Source organism: Castor canadensis, chromosome X (genome assembly GCF_047511655.1).
Source record: "Castor canadensis chromosome X, mCasCan1.hap1v2, whole genome shotgun sequence".
Taxonomy (NCBI): Eukaryota; Metazoa; Chordata; class Mammalia; order Rodentia; family Castoridae; genus Castor; species Castor canadensis.
Genome location: NC_133405.1, coordinates 5,560,384 through 5,579,108, shown reverse-complemented (window position 1 = coordinate 5,579,108; position 18,725 = coordinate 5,560,384). Strand labels below are relative to the sequence as shown.

Below are 18,725 nucleotides of genomic sequence, written 5' to 3'. Positions count from 1 at the left end.
AGAAAGACCCATGCTAATAGCTTGCTCTGTCATTCCACATGATGTTCTCTACCATGTTATGATGCAGTAAGAAGGTCCTCACTAGAAGCTAAGCAGATACCAGTGCCATGCTTTTGGACTTACCAGCCTCCAGAACCATGAGCTAAATGAAATTCTATTCTTTATAAATCACCCAACCTGTGGTATTCAATTGTCAGAACAGAAAACAGGTAGAATTAGAAAAGCTGAAATTTAGGAAGCAGTGGTTAATGCTAGAGCTGAGTAATGATATGAACTTCCATTTGCCAGTTTGTGGAAAATTAAGCAAAGTCTGGGCTCTTGAGCTACAGGTACTGCTTTTTAAGCCACCTTGCTCAGAGTCTGCTCCCCTCCATTCTTCAGGAGTGTATTTTCCTGCTTTCACTATCACTCTCAATAAAACTCTGCTACTGCTTTGCAAAAAAAAAAATTAAGGAAAGTCTGAATGTTTCTTGAAAGCAACTCAAAGTAGTTTATGACTATTTATAACTATTTTTTAAAAGATAAATTTTCTTGTCTCTGTTATTGCAACATCATTCTCTTGCCGATCTGGTTTGATATTTCTTATTTGATATGCAGTCATCTTTTGGATTTGCTCTGAAATGTATTGGTGTAATCGAGATACTGTTCTTCCTTCTCCCGTTAAAAGAATGTATATAGATTATCTCTCTTAAATTTCTTAATATTTATGTTTTTATTTAATCAGTTTTCTACTTTAATTTTTTCCAACAATCAGCTGTTATTTCTTAGGGCTCCCCAGTCCTTTTTGCTTTTAGTCTTTTTCAGATAGGGTCTTGTGTTTTTGCCCCAGCTATCCTCAGACAACGATCCTCCAGCCTACGCCTCCTGAGTAGCTGTGAATATAGGATTGAACCACCACACCCAGCTTGTTGAGATGGGAGGGGTCTCATTAACATTTTGCCCAGGCTGGCCTCTTCATCTCTACCTTCTGTTCTGTTTTTATGCCTATATTTGTAATTTTATTTTTATTTCCATATTTTGGCTTATTATTTCTTCCCAGATTTCTCAGATGGAAATTCAGTTCATTTCCCTTTGCCTCTTTCTTTCTTTTTTGCTTTTATTTAAACTGTTGGAGTAGATAAATTTGTGCTTAGTTTTGCTTTGGAAGCAGCCCAGGCATTTTGTTGTTATACTTGTGTTTAATAATGTGTTAAATATTCTGGAATAATATTGTGTTTCATCCTTAGTCATTATTTAAGAAAGGAAACTAAATTTATTGAAAGTATTGCCTGCCTGGCCCTGCAATAAATGCTTTCTAAGAGATTATTTAATCCTTTACTTCAGCACTGTCTGGTATCTTCATTGTGCTTATGTTCCATAAGACTCAGAGTTTATGCAAATAGACTCATCAGCTCTATTATACCACTCAATGAGTCAGTGTTTTAAAAGATCCATATGTTTTTGGCAATTTTCGGTCTATCTTTGTTAGTTTATTATGAATTGTGTTTCTGTTTTCAGTCTCTACCGAGTACAATCTACCTTGCACACACATATACACCTTATGTCACTCCTGCTCAGAAAGTCTACAATTGTTCCCAATTGCCTACTAATAAGTTTTAAGAACATTACCATGATATTCAAATTCCCATAGCATTCTACCTCAATCAGCCTCTTCCTTGTTCACTCCAGTGCCCTTTCTTCAGTCTTTCCAGTGTCCCACCAATCAGGATTTACAGAACAGATTCTGTGTTTCAGTCTCCTGACATAACAAATCCTGTCTCTGGCTTTTACAAATCTTATTCCCATTGTCTGGAATTTCCTATCCCCAGCCTGCTGCCGAGACCCATCTCCTTTCCCAGCTCTTCCAGGGGAATGAATCTCACAAGTCCCCTATTTTGCCATGGTATGTAATTACTTGTTGATACATCATCCCTCTCTACTTCTATTAGTCTTTGAACACTGTGAGAGAAGAGACTATTTCACCTCTATCCCACATTCAAACAGGCACTCAAACTCAAATACTGTTTTAAATCTTTAATTAGAGGCTGGAGGTGTGGCTCAAGTGGTACAGTGCCTGCCTTGCAAGCGTGAAGCCCTGAGTTCAAGCCCCACTTCCACCAAAAAATAAATAAGACATTTTTAAAAATAAAAATAAACAAAATCAGGGAGCTGGTAGTGTGGCTCCAATGGTAGAGCACCTGCTTTGCATGTGCAAAGCCCTGAGTTCAAACCCCAGTCCCACAAAAAAATAAATTTTAATTAGATATGTGCTTATCATTTATTATCATGCTGTCCCATGATCTTTTTTCTACCTGCAAAAAAACCTTTATGTATATAAAGTGTATTTTCTTGTCCTACTAGTTAACTCTTAACCTAACCCTGCTATTTTTATCTACTCTATTATTCATTTCCAGAGTTTCCCTGGGAACCTTGTCTAGTTTATCTGTTATGACTTAATAGCAGTATGCAGAAATCTGCAATGTAAATATTTCTGTATATTCTTTTTTTATTTTATCATAAATACTGCAAGGGAGTTGCATTGTGATAATTTCATAGATGCATCCACTATGCTCTGAACAAGTTCACTTCCTCCATTATATTCCCTTAATTTTTCTCTCCCCCTTTTCAAATAGTGTTTGGTGTGTTTCCTTATGCCATCTTCATACATATACATGTAGTGTACTTTGAACCTGTTCACATTCTGATATCCTCTCTTATCCTCTCCTCCACCTACTGATTCAATTCCCCTTAGACCCCCTTATACATTCATGTCTCACTTTATTATTGTCATTTTAGACCTAGATACCATATGAGTGAAAATATGCAATGTTTGGCTTTTTGAACTTGCCTTAATTTCATTCAAAATGATAATCAGTTTCATCTGTTTTTCTGTAAATGGCATAGTGTTGTTCTTCTTTATGGCTAAGTAGTACTCCATTGTGTATATATGTACCATATTTTCTCTACCTGTTTATCAGTTGGGCACCTAGGCTGATCCCACAGATTTACTATTATATGTAGTCCTTCAATAAACATGGGTGTGCAGGTATCTGTAAGAAAAATTGTCAAATTAATTCCATATTCTGTGCTTATGTGGTTTAGTTTTCATTATTTAGACTTTTCTTATAATTCAGTTGAACATTTTAATGCTTTATTCTTTGAAATCTAATTTATCAAATAACTGTAATAGTAAACTGTTTTATCTTCAACCAAGCATATAAACCTTGTTATCTCAGATATATCTTGTAGTTGGTTTGACCTTTGACCTTGGTTCCAAGTGCATCTGTTTTCTAAAGAATAATGATATTTGAGAATACCAAAGCACTGCAATAGGAATAGTAAACTATGAGTGTATTCAGAGAGGTTGAGGCAAGGAAAAGTTTTAAAAGATAAAAATGAAGAGGATTACAGCAGATATTTTGAAACAATAATCCTTGGCAATAATCATTAATAATAAAAGTGGCATCGGTGCAAGTTTGAACAGGTAGTTGTCAGACAGATGTCCTTGTAAAGATAGTTTTTATATGTTGTGGTAGCCTCTGTGCAACTGGAGGCTCCTGGCAAGACTTTAATGACAGTTACTATTAGGCATTCTTCCTTCATAACCTCCCAGCTTTATTTACTTTTAAGATTGACACAAGCAACTCCATTTTGATTCTGACACCTTTCACATTTCTTTCACACATATTAGTACTAAATATATGAATTTGCAAATAAAAAATAATGTTTAGACTAAATTTAAAGTAAAGCAAACCATTTATTCACTGATTTGAATATTCTTAAAGACATTTGCAGTAGTTTATTTTTTAATATTTTATTGTTGTGCTGAGTGGGGGTACATTGTGGCATTTACAGAGGTTCTTGCAATATATCAACGATCTCATTCTTAAATTCAGCCCCTCCACCATTCTCCCTTCCAAGTGTGACTCTTGAATGCAACAAATTTAGAAAATTTTTAAATCCAGTAAGTGGCCTTTCTTTTTATATTTTGTGGAAAAGGGGAGTTAAGGTAGCAGCTAGACTTAAGTTTTCTAATTGGGTGGGAACATTCTGCGTTGTCTGATTGGGACCCATATAATCAACAGGATCCTTAAATGTAAAAGAGGGAGACAAAAGAGGAGGTCAGAGTGATTCAATGAGAAAGACTGAACTTTGACTTTGAAGATGGAAGAAGGGGCTATATGCTAAAGAAAGTATCAGCTCTAGAAGCTATAAAGTGCATGGAAACACTCTCTCCTAAAGCTTCCAAAAGGAATGCAGCCGTGCTGACACCTGCAGGTTAGCTAAGAGAGAACTATATTGAACTTCTGACCTCCGCTACCATAAAATAATAAGTTTGTGCTTTTTTTTGGCCATTAGGTTTGTGGTAGTTTTGTATGGCAGCAGTAGTAATAACATTAAGGACATTCAATCCATTTATATTTTTCTAACTCCAACAAGTGAATCACAAGTTATATTTTATACCATTATTTGTTTTCTTGTAATTTCATTTGTTTCTTTTTCTTTTTGTGTAGCAGACATGAAACTCATAGTTTCCCTTTAAATTATGTCAAACTATAAGATGATCACTTTTCTAATATTTAAAACATTTTGGTACTTGTATTTTTGTTGATTCCACATTCTTTTGTTAGGTCTAAAACTCTTTTATAGAGAATAATGAATTTAGCTTACAGAATTTAGATTCCCCATCTATTTTTGTTTATACTGTGAAATTCCTTTCGAAAAAAATTTACCTTTATTTATTATCTACCTGTAAATCCTATGTCTGCCATTATCCTTGTATTTGTTAATGTCCCAGTTCACTGATTTCTTTTAAATATTCTGTTTTCAAGGCCTTTTGTTTCTGGTTATGATGTTTGTAGCCACAGGCTTTCATTGACAAACTAGTTCTCAGTTTTGGAACACACCCTACCCTGGTGTTTTCTTATTTACTGTGTTTGTGATAATTTCAAGTCTATTAGTTTTTGCACCCCCCCCCAAAGGCCTTTTCTTCTCCAAAGTCTAAGAGATGAAGTTATTCTTATCTTGGTGTCTTTCAGTGTTAGCTGTCTTTTTTCTTTGTAGCATTTTGTAAAAGCCCGTCTTTGTTTTTTGTAACACATACTTAGTGCAGTGGTTATCATATTTTTCCACAGATCCTTGGAGGACCTTGAGATCCAGGGATCTGTAAGGTCAAATTTATTTCATAATAATATTAAGATGTTGGGCTTTTTCTCTGGACCAACAATTGGCAGAAGTGGTACAAAACCAGAGTTGGGTTAAACAGCAGATACCTGGGCATGCATCAGAGAAGGGCCACCAACTGCACTAGTCCTCATTAGATTCTTCATGGCCACACACACACAGTTAAAATGCCAGCTGCAGAAGTAGAAAAATGTTAATTTCATTTAATTTTGACCCCTGAATACATATCAAATATAATATCCCATGTGATGAAATGGGAATAATGAGAAATCTGCTATAGACATGTGGCAACAGCTTGAATCAAGGAAAAACACTCATGTGCCTGAGTTTCAAGCTGCTGTTTTATGGAACGCTATTTTTATTTTGAAAGCCAACTAACAGACAAGACTGTGGTTATTTGTATTAGGGTATTTGGCAGACATTCTCTTGAAAATGCCAGAAGTGAACCTGCTACTTCAAGGAAAATGATAAAAATTTGGGCTTTCATGGGAAAATCACATCTTTCAAATTTGTGTCTGCCATCATGAGCTTGACAGCCCCCAGTGCTTAAAACATTTGTAGTGAAGTAGGTGGTAATATTAACTAATGTGATTATTTTGCTATCATCTAGTGAAATGTGTCACCATCTGAAAGATCTTCATAACCCAGTAAACCAATATTTTCTAGTTGACTTACACGGTGTTGGACAATCATGTAAGGATAAAAGTCATTGAGAGTATAAAAGAAACCAGAAAATTTTAATGTAGCAGAGTACAAAAAGTTCATTGATAGGATTTCAGATTTCACCTTATAGTTAACCTTTAAGAAACTACCATTTGTTGAGTTGTAGTATCCTATTGAATAATATACACCATTGTATGAAAGAACTATTAAAATAATCAGTTCTTTCTAACTATATATCTCTGTAAAGCTGGGTTTTCTTCAGATTCTTGAGCCAAAACAACATATTGCAATGGAAGGAATGCAAATGTAGATAATAGAATCTGGATGTTTTCTATGAAGCCATACATTTTAAATTACACAAACCTATAGAAATAAGTGCTACTCCTTTCACTAAATGTGTATTGGCTTTTAAAAAAATAGTTATTTTCATAAAATTTTTATTTAATATGTAATGTGTGTTTACTATTGTTCCTTTTAAATAGTAATTTTAACAATCATTCTAATATCATATAAATATTAATAGGGACAACCCATATAAACAAAGCTTTTTTTGGGGGGGGGGGAATCCTTAGTAATTTTTAAGTGTAAAGGAGTCCTGAAAGTAGAAATTAAAAACAAACATGATGTAGTGCTTTACAGAAAGCACATTTCATATTGATTATCTTACATTCACAACCACCCTGTAAGATGGAAATTGTTACCTAATTTTACAGATGAGAGGCTATATATATTCTGGTTAACATACCCTCCAAATCTGATGGTACTCCCACTGCAATTTACTATTTTGGAGGTTCACTTCTAAGTTTAATTTTGTAGGTACAATCTCCTTATAAGCCTCTCCCCCTTTTTTCCACTTGAAGTTTCTTATGTCATTGTATAGTGTGAAAGTAGTACCTGTACCTTGAAGAAAAATCAAATATCCCAAGCAAAAGTATATAAAGACCATTCTTAAATCGCCCCCCAGTGGAGGTAGCTATGAACTGCTCAAAGTTTAGTTACACTTTTAAACATGTTATCAGTGTAAAGTCAATTAAAAGGACTCCATTAAAGGGACTTTGGAGTCAAGTAGATGTTAGTTTGAATCCAAACTGAGCTCTCGGACAAGTTTTTAACAGCTATAAAATGGAAATAATTGAATTGCCCATAGGATTGCTGTGAGGCTTAAGTGAGATGATGCTTTGAAGAACAGCACAGTACCTGGCATTCCATAAACATTTAACAAATGTTAGTTGCTAATGTTATTATGTATGTGTGTATGCATATATATGTCAGTAGATGTATTAGGTTTAACTTGTTTAAATTAAATTTATTTTTAACACATACATAAAAATATACTTATAGGATAATGTGATGTTTTGATACATGTATGCGTTATGCAATGTTTGAATCAGGTTAAACATGTCTGTCTTCTCAAACATTTTGTCATTCTTTGTAGTGATAACTTTCAAAATCTCTTCTTCCAACTTTTTGGGGGTACAGGACATTACTGTTAACTATAGTCACCCAACTGTGCAATAACAAACCAGAATTTCTTGCTCCTTACTATATAACTTCGTACCCATTGATCAACTTCTCCCCATTCCTCCCTTTTACTTTCCCCAGCTTCTGGTAACCACTGCTCTACTCTCAATTTCTATGAGACCAGCTTGTTTAGATTCTGCATATGAGTGAGAGCATGTGGTACCTGTCTTTCTGTGCCTGGCCTATTTCACTTACCATAATAATCACTGATTCCATTTCATTCTTTTATATGGCTGGATCATTCCATTGTGTATATGTACCATATTTTCCTTATCCATTCATCCTTTGATGGACACTTAGCTTGATTTTGTATCTTGACTATTGTGAATAGTGCCACAATAAACATGGGAATGCAAGTGTCTCTTTCACATGCTGATTTCATTTCCTCTAGGTATATACTCAGTAGTGAGTTACTGAATCATATGATGGTTCTATTTGAAATTTTCGATGAACCTCCATTTTGATTCCCATAATGATTGTACTAATTTAGAGAGCTTCTTTTTTTCTTTTTCCTTTTGGTTGTACCAGGGTGTGAACTCAGGCTTCACTCTTGCTAGGCAGGCATTCTAACATTTGAGCCACTCCACTTCGGCTTCAAAAGAAGCCTGAGAGCTTTCTTAATGTATTTGATGCAAAAATTTCCTTCTTAAGTACTTATTTAAGTATATATGACAAATTTTGGTACGTATTTCACTTTCATTTAGTATAAAATATCTTCTAATTTTCCTAACAGGCTTTTTCTTTCAACTATTTAGAAGTATGGTGTTTAATTTTAAAGTATTTTGAGAATTTTCCAAATGTCATTGATTTGTACTTCAGTTTCGTTGTGCTTACAGATTTCCTTTGCCTAATTTCAATCCTTTTAAATTTGGTCAGCCTTGTATTAAGGCCCCAAATTCAGTCTGACGAGTGTTCCATGTGCACTTGATAGAAATTTGTATTCTACAGATTTTTTGGGGGGTGGGTGGTACATATTGTTGTTTTCTTTGTTTTGATACAGGGTCCCACCTTGTAGCCCAGATTGATCTCAAACTCATGATCCTTCTGACATAGCCTCCAAATGCTGGGATTATAGTCATGTATCACCACACCTGGCTTCACACCTGTTTTTTTTTCTTATTTGAAGGTCATTATTTTTAAATACTTTATTCTTATTATTGTTGTACTGGGGATACATTGTGACATTTACAAAATTTCTTACAATTTATTATAGTTAAATTCACCGGATCCATCATTCTCCTTTATCCTCACTCCCCACATTCCTGGATTAGTTTCAACAGGTCTCATTTTTCCATTTACATACATATGTGCAGAATATTTCCACTGTATTCACTCTCTGACTCCCTTTCCTCATATCCTCCCCTTCCACTGGTACTCACCCACCGGACAAGACCTGTTTTACCTTCCTGTTCTTTGTTTTTGTAAAAAAAAAAAAAGAAGAAAAGAAAAATGACATTTTTGTTTGTTTAAGATAGATGTACAAGGTGTTTTATTGAGATATTTCCATATATATACGTATATTATAGAGAGGTGTGTGTGTGTGTGTGTGTGTGTGTGTGTGTGTGTGTGTGTGTTATAACTTGAATTGGTTTATCCCTTCTAGTTTTATCCTTTTTTAGTCCCCTTCTCATAGTGATTTCAACAGGTTTAAAAATTCTGTATTCATTCTCGTATAGGAAGTACATCAACCATATTCACCTTCCTTTACCCTCCCTCTCTCGTAAGTGACCCCCTCTTAACATAACCTGTTCTTCATGATATTGCTTGTATTTGTTTGGGTCTGTATTCCACATATAAGAGAGAATATGTGGTGTTTGGTTTTCTGAACCTGGCTGCCTTCACTTAAGATGGTGTTCTCCAATTCCATCCATTTACCTGCAAATGATAAAATTTCATTCTTCTTTATGACTGAATGAAATTCCATTGTATATAAATACCACATTTTCTTAATCCATTAATTAGTAGTGGGGCATCTTGGCTGTTTCCATAGCTTAGCTATTATGAATAGTGCTGCAATAAATATGACTGTACAGGTGCCTTTGTTGTAACCTGACTCACATTCCTAGGAGTGGTATTGCTGAATCATATGGCAGTTCTATTTTTAGTTTTGTGAGGAGCCTCCATACTTTTTTCCATAGTGGTTGTACTAGCTTACATTCCCACCAGCAGTATACATGAAGGTTGCTTTCCCCCTACATCCTCACCAACATTTGTTGTTGTTTGTGGTCTCGATGATAGCTATTTTAACAGGAGTAAGGTGGAATCTTAACATGGTTTTGATTTGCATTTCCTTTATGGCCAGGGATGTTGAGAATTTCTTCATGTGTTTTTTTGGCCATTTGGACTTCTTCCTTTGAAAAAGTTCTATTCAGTTCATTTGCCTATTTCTTCAAGGGGTCATTGATTTTTTTAGGGGAGTTTAGCTTTTTGAGCTCCCTGTATATTCTGGTTATTAATCCCTTGTCAGATGTATAGTCCCATTCTGTGGACTGCCTCTTCAGTCTGGTGACCATTTCTTTTGTTGTGCAGAAGCTTTTTAATTTCATGTAGTCCCATTTGTCAACCGTTTCTCTTAGTTGCTGAGCCTTTGAGTTCTATTTAGGAAGTTATTGCCTGTGCCTGTTAGTTCCAGTGTATTCCCTGCTCTTTCCCACACTGGCTTCAAAGTTCCATGTTTTATATTAAGTCCTTAATCCACTTTGAGTTGTTACTTATACAGGGTGAAAGACATGGATCTAGTTTCAGTTTTCTGCAGACAGTAATCCAGTTTTCCCAACATTTGTTGAAGAGGCTGTCTTTTCTCCATCTTATGTTTTTGTCACTTTTGTCAAAAATCAGGTGGGCGTAGCTGCATGGATTCATATCTGGGTCTTCTGTTCTGTTCCCCTGGTATTCGTGTCTGTTTTTGTCCTAGTAACGTGCTGTTTTAACGTATTTTTAATTTTAGAAAGTAAGGGGCTTCATTGTGATATTTCCATACATACATATAATGTACTTTGACCCCCTCTATTACACTTTCTTATCCCTCCTTCCCCTGCCACTTTCCCCTTCCACCATCCCTAATAATTTTATCCACCCTTTTAATTTTATGTCTTTTTTCTCCCTCAGTTCCACATATGAGAGAAAATGTGGGATACTTGTCTTTGTGAATCTTCCTTATTTCATTTAAATATTTCAAACTCCAGTTCCATCCATTTTCCTGGAAATGATATAATTTCATTCTTTTTTTAATGGCTGAATAAAATCATTAGTGTGTATATAACACATTTTCTTTATGCATTCATCTGTTTGCTCGTACCTAGGCAGAGTCCATATCTGGCTATCGTGAATAGTGCAGAAATGAACATGGGTATGCAGGTATCTCTATGATAAACTCACATTGATTATTTTGGGTATGTAAATGGAAGTGATATAGCTTGAGCGTATGGAAGTTCTATTTTTAATTTTTTTGAGGAATCTCTGTACTGATTTCCATAGTGGCTGGACTAATTTACATTCTTGTAAGCAGTGTATAAGAGTTCTTTTCTTCCTACATCCCCACCAGCATTTGCTTTTTGTCTTCTTGATGATAGCCATTCTTACTAGGGTAAAATGTGTAGTGTTTAGCCTTGATGGCTAAAGATATTGAATATTTTTTCCTGTATTTACATTGGCCAGTTGTATTTCTTCACTTGAAAATCATTTGTTCAATTCATTTGACCATATATTGATTAGATTATTTGCTCTTTTGGTTTTTTTGTTTGTTTGTGGCACTGGGGTTTCAACGAGGGCCTCACACTTGCAAGGCAGGTGCTCTTACCATTTGAGCCACTCCACCAGCTCTCTTTTGGTGTTTAATTTTTCGAGTTCTTTCCATATTCTGGATATTAATCCCCTGTTGGATGAATTATCTGGCAAAAAGATTTTCTCTCATTCTGCAGTCTGTCTCTTTGCTTTTGATTATTTCTTTTGCTATGCACAGCTTTTTAATTTAATGCAACACCATTTGTTAATTCTTGCCATTATTCTGTGAGCTATTCGAATCCTATCCAGGAAGTCATTGCATATGTGTGTATATTAAAGTGTTTCCGATTTGTTTTCCTCTCATAGTTTCAAAGTTTTGGCTTCTTACATTAAGGTCTTTGGTCCATTTTGAGTTGATTGTTTGTATAGAGTGAGAGATGGAGATCTACTTTATGCCTTTATAACTGGACATAAAGTTTTCCCAGCACCACTTGTTAAAGAAACAGTTTTTTGATTCAATGTGTGGTTTTAGCACCTTTGTTGAGAATCATATAGCTATAGTTGTGTGGACTTATTTCTGGATGTTCTAGTCCATTGTCCTGGGTGCCTATTTTTATTACTATGGCTCTATAGTATAATTTGAACAGGTATTGTGATACCTGCAGAATTGTTCTTCTTGCTCAGGATTTCTTTGACTATTCTGGGTCTGTGTGTTTCCATATGAGTTTTATAATTTAAAAAAAATACATTTCTGTGAAGTATCCCATTTAAATTTTGATGGGGATTACACTGAATCTATGTATATTGCTTTTTGGTAATATGACTGTTTTGACTGTTAATCTATTAATTCTGCCGATTCATGAATATGGGAGGTCTTTCCATTTCCTAATGTCTTCTACAATTTCTTTCTATAGTGATTTACACTTTTCATTGTAGAGGTCTTTAACGTATTTGATTAAGTCATGTTTAGACATTTTTTAGACTATTATAAATGGGATTGTTTTCCTAACTTTTTTTTCAGTGAGTTTGTTTTTTGGCATATAGAAAAGCTACTGATTTTTGTATTTGACTTTTATATCCTGCTACTTTGCCAAAAGTGTTTATCAGATCTACTGGTCTTGTGGTGGAGTCTTTCAGCTTTTCTAACAACCTGAAATTAGCTTAGAAGCATATTCTGCCCAGAATCTCCAGATAACAGACCATGCTCCTTTGGCCATCTGTCACACAGAACTTTCAAATTATAAATTTGTATTGTTTTAGGCCACTAAGTCTGTGGTCATTTGTTACAGCAACAATGGAAGTCTAAAATATATACTAATATAGTCACTATGGCTTTCTTTCATTAGTATTTTGTTATAACTTTATCTATTCTTTTGCTTTTAATCTGTGAGTTTATAGTGGTTCTCTTACAGACAATGTATGGTTATTTTTCTTATTTGCCCAATATGATAATCTGTCTTTAAACTAGCATTTAAACCATTTAGTTTAACGTAATTCTTAACAGGATTATGTTGTAACTACCTTATTGCTGTAGCTGGAAACTGCCTACAGTCAGTAAACTGGGACAATACTAAGATGTATCCCCTTTATTTCCTTCCTTCCTCCTTCTCTGTTCTTTACTGCCTTTTGCCTAATGTCCAAAAACTGGTGTTTTGTGTATTTTTTCAGTTCCTTTTTTAAGGTGGGAAAGTAAATCCTTTTCCTGGATTTAAGACTGGAAGTAGAAGTGCTAAACAGTGTGATTTCTAATTAACATTATAAGGAAACACTTTACACCAACTTTTTATGTGAGATATGAATGTGTGCTTGGTGTGTGCTTGTGTAATTTAGTCAGCCATTGAAAGTATAATACATGCACTTTCTGGGTGCTGGGTGCTCATACCTATAATCCTAGCTATGTAGGATGCAAAGATTGGGAGGATCATGACTTGAGGCCAGCCTGGGCAAAAAAGTTTTGAGACTCCCATTTCAAATAATAGTTGGGCGTGGTAGTATTCTTACTGCAGGAAGCATAAATAGGAAGATCACAGCCCAGGCCAGCCCAGCCAAAAGCAAGACCCTATCTCAAAAATAACCAGAGCAAAGAGGGCTAGATGTGTGGCTCAAACAGTAGAGCACCTACCTAGCAAGCATGAAGTCCTGAGTTCAAAACCCAAGACTGCAAAAAAAAAAGGAAAGAAAGTATGATGCATGCATATGCACTTAAATGTAAATGTCTTATGAACATGGTAGCTGGCTGCCTTTTTCTTTTTTATTCACATATATTATACAAAGTGCTACCTTTTAACAAACAGAAATAAATAATCAGTTAATGATAGAATTTCACCATATCCTGAACATGTCAAACTTTTCCAGTCTCCATGTCTTGGTATATCAAGTTCTTTCTGCTTAGAGTGCTTCCTTCTCAAGTGGTAGAGTACCTGCCTAGCAAGTGTGAGGCCTTGAGTTCAAATCCCAGTACCACCAAAAAAAGCACATTTGTTGGCAAAGTGGCTCAAGTAGAGTGCTTCTTCATTCTCCTTTCCTTTCCTGCCTGGCAGCTTTCCATGTATCCTCTGGAACCAGCTCCATAGTTACCACCTCTCTGCTTCCCAGTACCATAGACAGAACTCATATTTCCTTCTGACTCCCATCGTACCCTACCCATGGCACCATTTCAGCAAATGTCATGCTGTGTTTTAATTGTGTGTTTCTATGTGGATTGCCTCTTACTAGGAAATCCTTCATGGCAGAAAACTTATTTAGTCTTCTTTATGTCTCTCTTATTCCCAGCACAGTGTGGCTTTTCAATAAACAGTTGTTGAGTTAGACTCTTTTTATGAGCTGCAATATATTGCTTTCATGCCTCTCCATTTCATTATCACCTGTTTGTAAAAACGAATCTTCTTTAATAATTTTACTTCTCTCCTAGTAAATTCCTCATCTATGCCTGTCTGCTGCTGTTCTCTGTGCTGCTGGCCCTTCGTCTGGATGGTATCATTCAGTGGAGTTACTGGGCTGTGTTTGCTCCAATATGGCTGTGGAAGATAATGGTCATTGTTGGAGCCTCAGTTGGAACTGGAGTCTGGGCGCGAAATCCTCAATATCGGTAAGATTGCTTTATAAAACCCATTGGTCTCTATCCTGAGGGAGAAATAACTTAGTTTTTTCACACACATGATAAAGTAAAGATCATTTTCTTTTCTTCCTTTCTGGGATGTTATAAGAACTGTAGTACAGGCAAACTGGTATCTCTTCAGTATTTTTAAAAATTAGTCGTTCAGTATGTATTTTCTTACAAACGCAGTGTTAGTTTGGGTGGTTCAGTGTTTAGCCAGTTCACAAAATATCTGTATAACCCAAAATGTACCTCAAACACAGAATTGTTATGTGCTACCAGACTGAGAAGCATGAAACCACTGTGTTCTTCTAGCCTTGATCATCAGGGATCTGTTTCCAGTTTACTTTTAGAACTAAGACTTCTCTTGCCCCACTCTCTTAGTCCTGGGATTTTAAGACTTCTACTTCTAGGGAGGTGGCTTGGCCAGAAGCCCATCAGTGCCTTAGACAGGAGCTGGGGATTGAGGAAAGGAAGGCCGAGCTTTTGGGAGAAAGGCAGAGGGTACAACCTGGTGTATCTTAACTCGGTGGGAGTCTTTCCTTTCTCTGTGAGACACAATACATAAAACAGGGAGACTGGAGAGTGGGAGCTGTTCTAAGCCTTCACCAGGAAGATGAGGAATGAAGCAATGCCCAGTAGGCAGGTGGGGAGGGTAAAGGAAGATAACATGCAACTGCTCATGTGGGAAGAGTATAGAATTTGGAACCATCTCAGCATTTAAAATTCTTAATTATTAACTGTAAGCAGAAGTTATTTAGGTAGTGTAAAATACACATCACATAGCTATCAAGGCACTTTCAAGTAGCTATACAAAGAGCTATGTAGCTCTTTTAAAGTTCTTAGATTTTTTTCTGAAAGATTGATTACCTGTGTAGCTGTACATCTTTTTTATGAGATATTTTCAGATATCTAAATTTTGTTCCTTAAAAGAATGAAAAGTTAGCATGTTAGTTTCTATTAATACTTGAAGCTATTGAACTTTTTCTCTGTTGGTTTAAGATTTTTTTGAGAAAGGTAAGGAACTGTTGTGTGAATTTGGTTAAATTTATGGAGTGTAACATTAACCAGTAGAACACTGTTGGGTCCTACAGGAATAATCTCTGTACTAAACTCACATGTACTTATACCCACAATACATGTATGTCAGAAATGTTCCTCTGTATTTCTGATGAACATCATAGGCCTTTCAGATGCATTATAAAGCATTTTCCTGATTTGTGACCTTTTTTTTTTGAGTTGTTAATCTGTTAAGGTCATGATGATACTTAAACAGCAATTAGAACTACTTTTGTTTGTGAAGAGTTTTAACTTTCCTTCTTTCTCTTTCATCTGCAGGTTTTAATTCATCCTAATGGAATAAAGGAAATTTTTTAAATTATATTTTTGTTTGCATTGTAAAATAGCACCTAACAGAGCTGCTGTTATCTCGTTGAATATAACCCACACTTGTTCATAAAGCTAGTTACGTTTATAGTACTGCACGAAATGTCATTTGTATGGTTTTTAATTCAATTAGAGATGAATATCATGAGACTTCAGAGATATTTGTCAGACTTTAAAAATAGAAGCAATCAACTTGAAAAATCTTGAAAGTAACTCTTACAGTTGAATTTAAAGTTATGAAGAAAAGTATTTATGTACATTGTCAGGGAAATAATAATTCTGATTTATATACTTATACATTTAAAACATTACTGCTTTGTAGTGTTCAATTCCTCTCATGTAGTGGTTCTTTGATGTTAGAAAAACTACCTGTTGGGCCAGACAAGGTGGCTCACATCTGTAATCCCTGCTACTTGAGAGGCAGTGATTGGGAGGATCATGGTTAGAGGCCAGCCTGGCAAAAAGTTAGCAAGACTCCATTCCAGCCAATAAGCTAGGTGTGGTGGTTTTGGCTATGGTCCCAGCTATGTGGGTAAGCATAGGCAGGAGGGTCACAATCTGAAGCTGGCCCTGGGGAAAAAATGTGAAACCCTATCTAAAAAATAACTAAAGTAGAAACAGGGTGGTGGCATGGCTCAAGAGTTAGAGCACCTGTCTAGCAAACATGAGGCCCTGAGTTCAAATCCCAATACCACCAAGAAAAGAAAAAGACTGTTAAAAGATTAAGTTAGCTTTCTACCTGATTTTCCTTTGTGTTTTGTCAAATTTACAAGTAAAATTCAAAATGTTAACACAAGTTGGTATTTTTCCTGGACTGCTTGCTTATAGTGGAAATTTTGAACTGAAGTTTTGTTTTGGTTTTTGGTTTTTTGTCCCTTTTTAGAGCAGAAGGAGAAACATGTGTGGAGTTTAAAGCCATGCTAATTGCTGTGGGCATCCACTTGCTTCTGCTGATGTTTGAAGTCTTGGTCTGTGACAGGATTGAGAGAGGGAGCCATTTCTGGCTTCTGGTCTTCATGCCACTCTTCTTTGTTTCCCCGGTGTCTGTCGCAGCTTGTGTCTGGGGCTTTCGACATGACCGGTCACTAGAGGTGAGAGTTCATATGTTTAAAGATGTTTTGGAAAGTTATTCTAATGTCATTTTCTTGCCTTTGTTAGGAACAGATTTATCAATAACTTTAGATCATGGTATATAAGGAAACAAAAGAAGATAACTCAAATAGTTCTCTTTCTTGACTTTCTCTCTAGGCTAGTAGCCTTTTGTATCCATCAGGTTTCTCCAGATAAACAGAACCAATAGATAGATGGATAAATAAAGAGATTGATTTTAAGGAATTGAGCCACGTGACTGCAGGCTAGCAAGTCTGAGATATGTAGGTTTGAGTCCAGCAGGATTTGATACAGCAGTTCTGAGGCAAAATTTCTTCCTATCCAAGAAACCTCAGTCATTGCATTTAAAGCCTTCAACTGAGTGGATAAAGCCCATCCACCCCACATTATGAAGAGTAATCTTTGTTTAAAGTCAGTACCTTCACAGCAGTGCATGTACCTTAGTGTTTGATTAAATAACTGGGTACTGTAGCCCAGCCAAATTGACTCATAAAACTAACCACCTTACTCCATCACACCCCATGTTAATAGCTCCTCAACTGCTCTCTGGTTGGTTTATCCTAATTTGCCCATAGGTTTATTTATTTACTCAGTAAACATTTATCAAGTATTTACTATATGCCAAGCATTTTTGCCTAAGAATATAAGAGACACAGATGAATTTAAAAATCAGAACTAGTAATAGTAGTTGTGAAAGTAGTTGTGGGTAATATTTATGGCTTACTTACTGTGTGCCAGGCATTTGGATAGGCATTTCACATGCAGTGGTACCTTATTAAATATTCATAACAAGCCTACAAGGTAGATGCAGTTTTTTCCCATAAAAGGTAATTTGTTTGTGACCACACATTAAGTGACAGCCATAATTCCATCTCAGTCTTCCTAACTCCAAAGCCTGTACTTTTAACTGCAGGCAAACTGAGGACTCAAAGCTTTATACTAATGGGAGGCAGTAGCCCCCCTTATCTGTGGTTTTCCGTTCCATGGTTTTAGTTTCCTGTGGTCAGTCATGGTCTGAAAATACAATACAGTAAGATGTTTTGGGAGAGACACCACATTCACATCACTTTTATTGTAGTATAATTGTTCTATTTTATTATCGCTATTGTTAGTCTCATACTGTGCCTGACTTATAAATTAAGCATTATTATAGATAGGTATGTATTAGAAGAAACAGTACATAAAGGATTTGGTACCATCTCCGGTTTCAGTTGTTGGCTAGGAGTCTTGTAGTGTATCCTCTGTAGATAAGTGGGGCAACTGTAGAACCCTGTTTTGAGCTATGCAGATAAAGAGGAGAGGAAGGAGACTGCAGTTATGTTGGAAAGGCCATAGGAACCAGAGGCTGAGCCTTTGTCCCAGGTATAGGTTTGAAAGGAAGGTGCCCAGAGAATAGATGGTAATGGAGCAAGGCCCTGTGGGACCCAGTGGAATCAGGAACCAGAGCATCAGGAAAGGCTTAGCCTTGGAATGGGGTGATTACTACTCTGGAACTGATAAAAAGCCATGGTGCAGGTTGGCTGGTAGGTAGGTGTAGACTACAGAGGGAGGGTACCACTCCTGGACCACATTTTGCCCTTCCTGTAGTTCCTTAAACCTTCAGCAGTCTATCCACTTCTCTTCTGCACTGCTTCCCTATGACTGCTTGCCAAGGCCTGCTGAAAAATGTCATGTGATTATTCATGGATTGGGCCACCACTTGTTAATAGTCTCTAGCTTCAGCCAGACCACGTGTTAATAGGGCCATAGCACTCCAGCCCCCAAGAGATGAAAATTTGTTTGAGGACAGGAGTGGGGAAAATCTTATTCTTTTTATGAATAAAGCACAGGCATGCATACAGTTTATTACCTAAAATATCTGTGGTATTAAAATTTCATGAGAGGCACAATTAGGAAACAAATTTCTACTGTGGCTTCTTGGGGTTGCCGTAATGGAAGCCAATTGAGCAACACTGAGCTGGCCTTCCTGTCACTGTGCAACCTGTTACCATCTTCTGTGCAGACAGCCTCCTACTCCCCAGAGCCATTTGCAACCTGTCCTCCTCTTAAAGACCTCCCTGTC

General features: G+C 36.2%; 1 protein-coding gene across 4 annotated transcripts in view; it reads left to right on the top strand.

Annotated features, from left to right (window-relative positions):
* The window catches only part of Tmem185a (transmembrane protein 185A), a 95,619-nt gene that overhangs the window by 64,631 nt on the left and 12,263 nt on the right, over positions 1–18,725 (top strand). For all 4 annotated transcript variants that reach the window (XM_074063163.1, XM_074063162.1, XM_074063164.1 and 1 more), the window contains 2 exons: positions 13,982–14,158; positions 16,437–16,644. In XM_074063163.1, the coding sequence (XP_073919264.1) occupies positions 13,982–14,158; positions 16,437–16,644 (385 nt within the window). The remainder of the gene's footprint in view (positions 1–13,981; positions 14,159–16,436; positions 16,645–18,725) is intronic.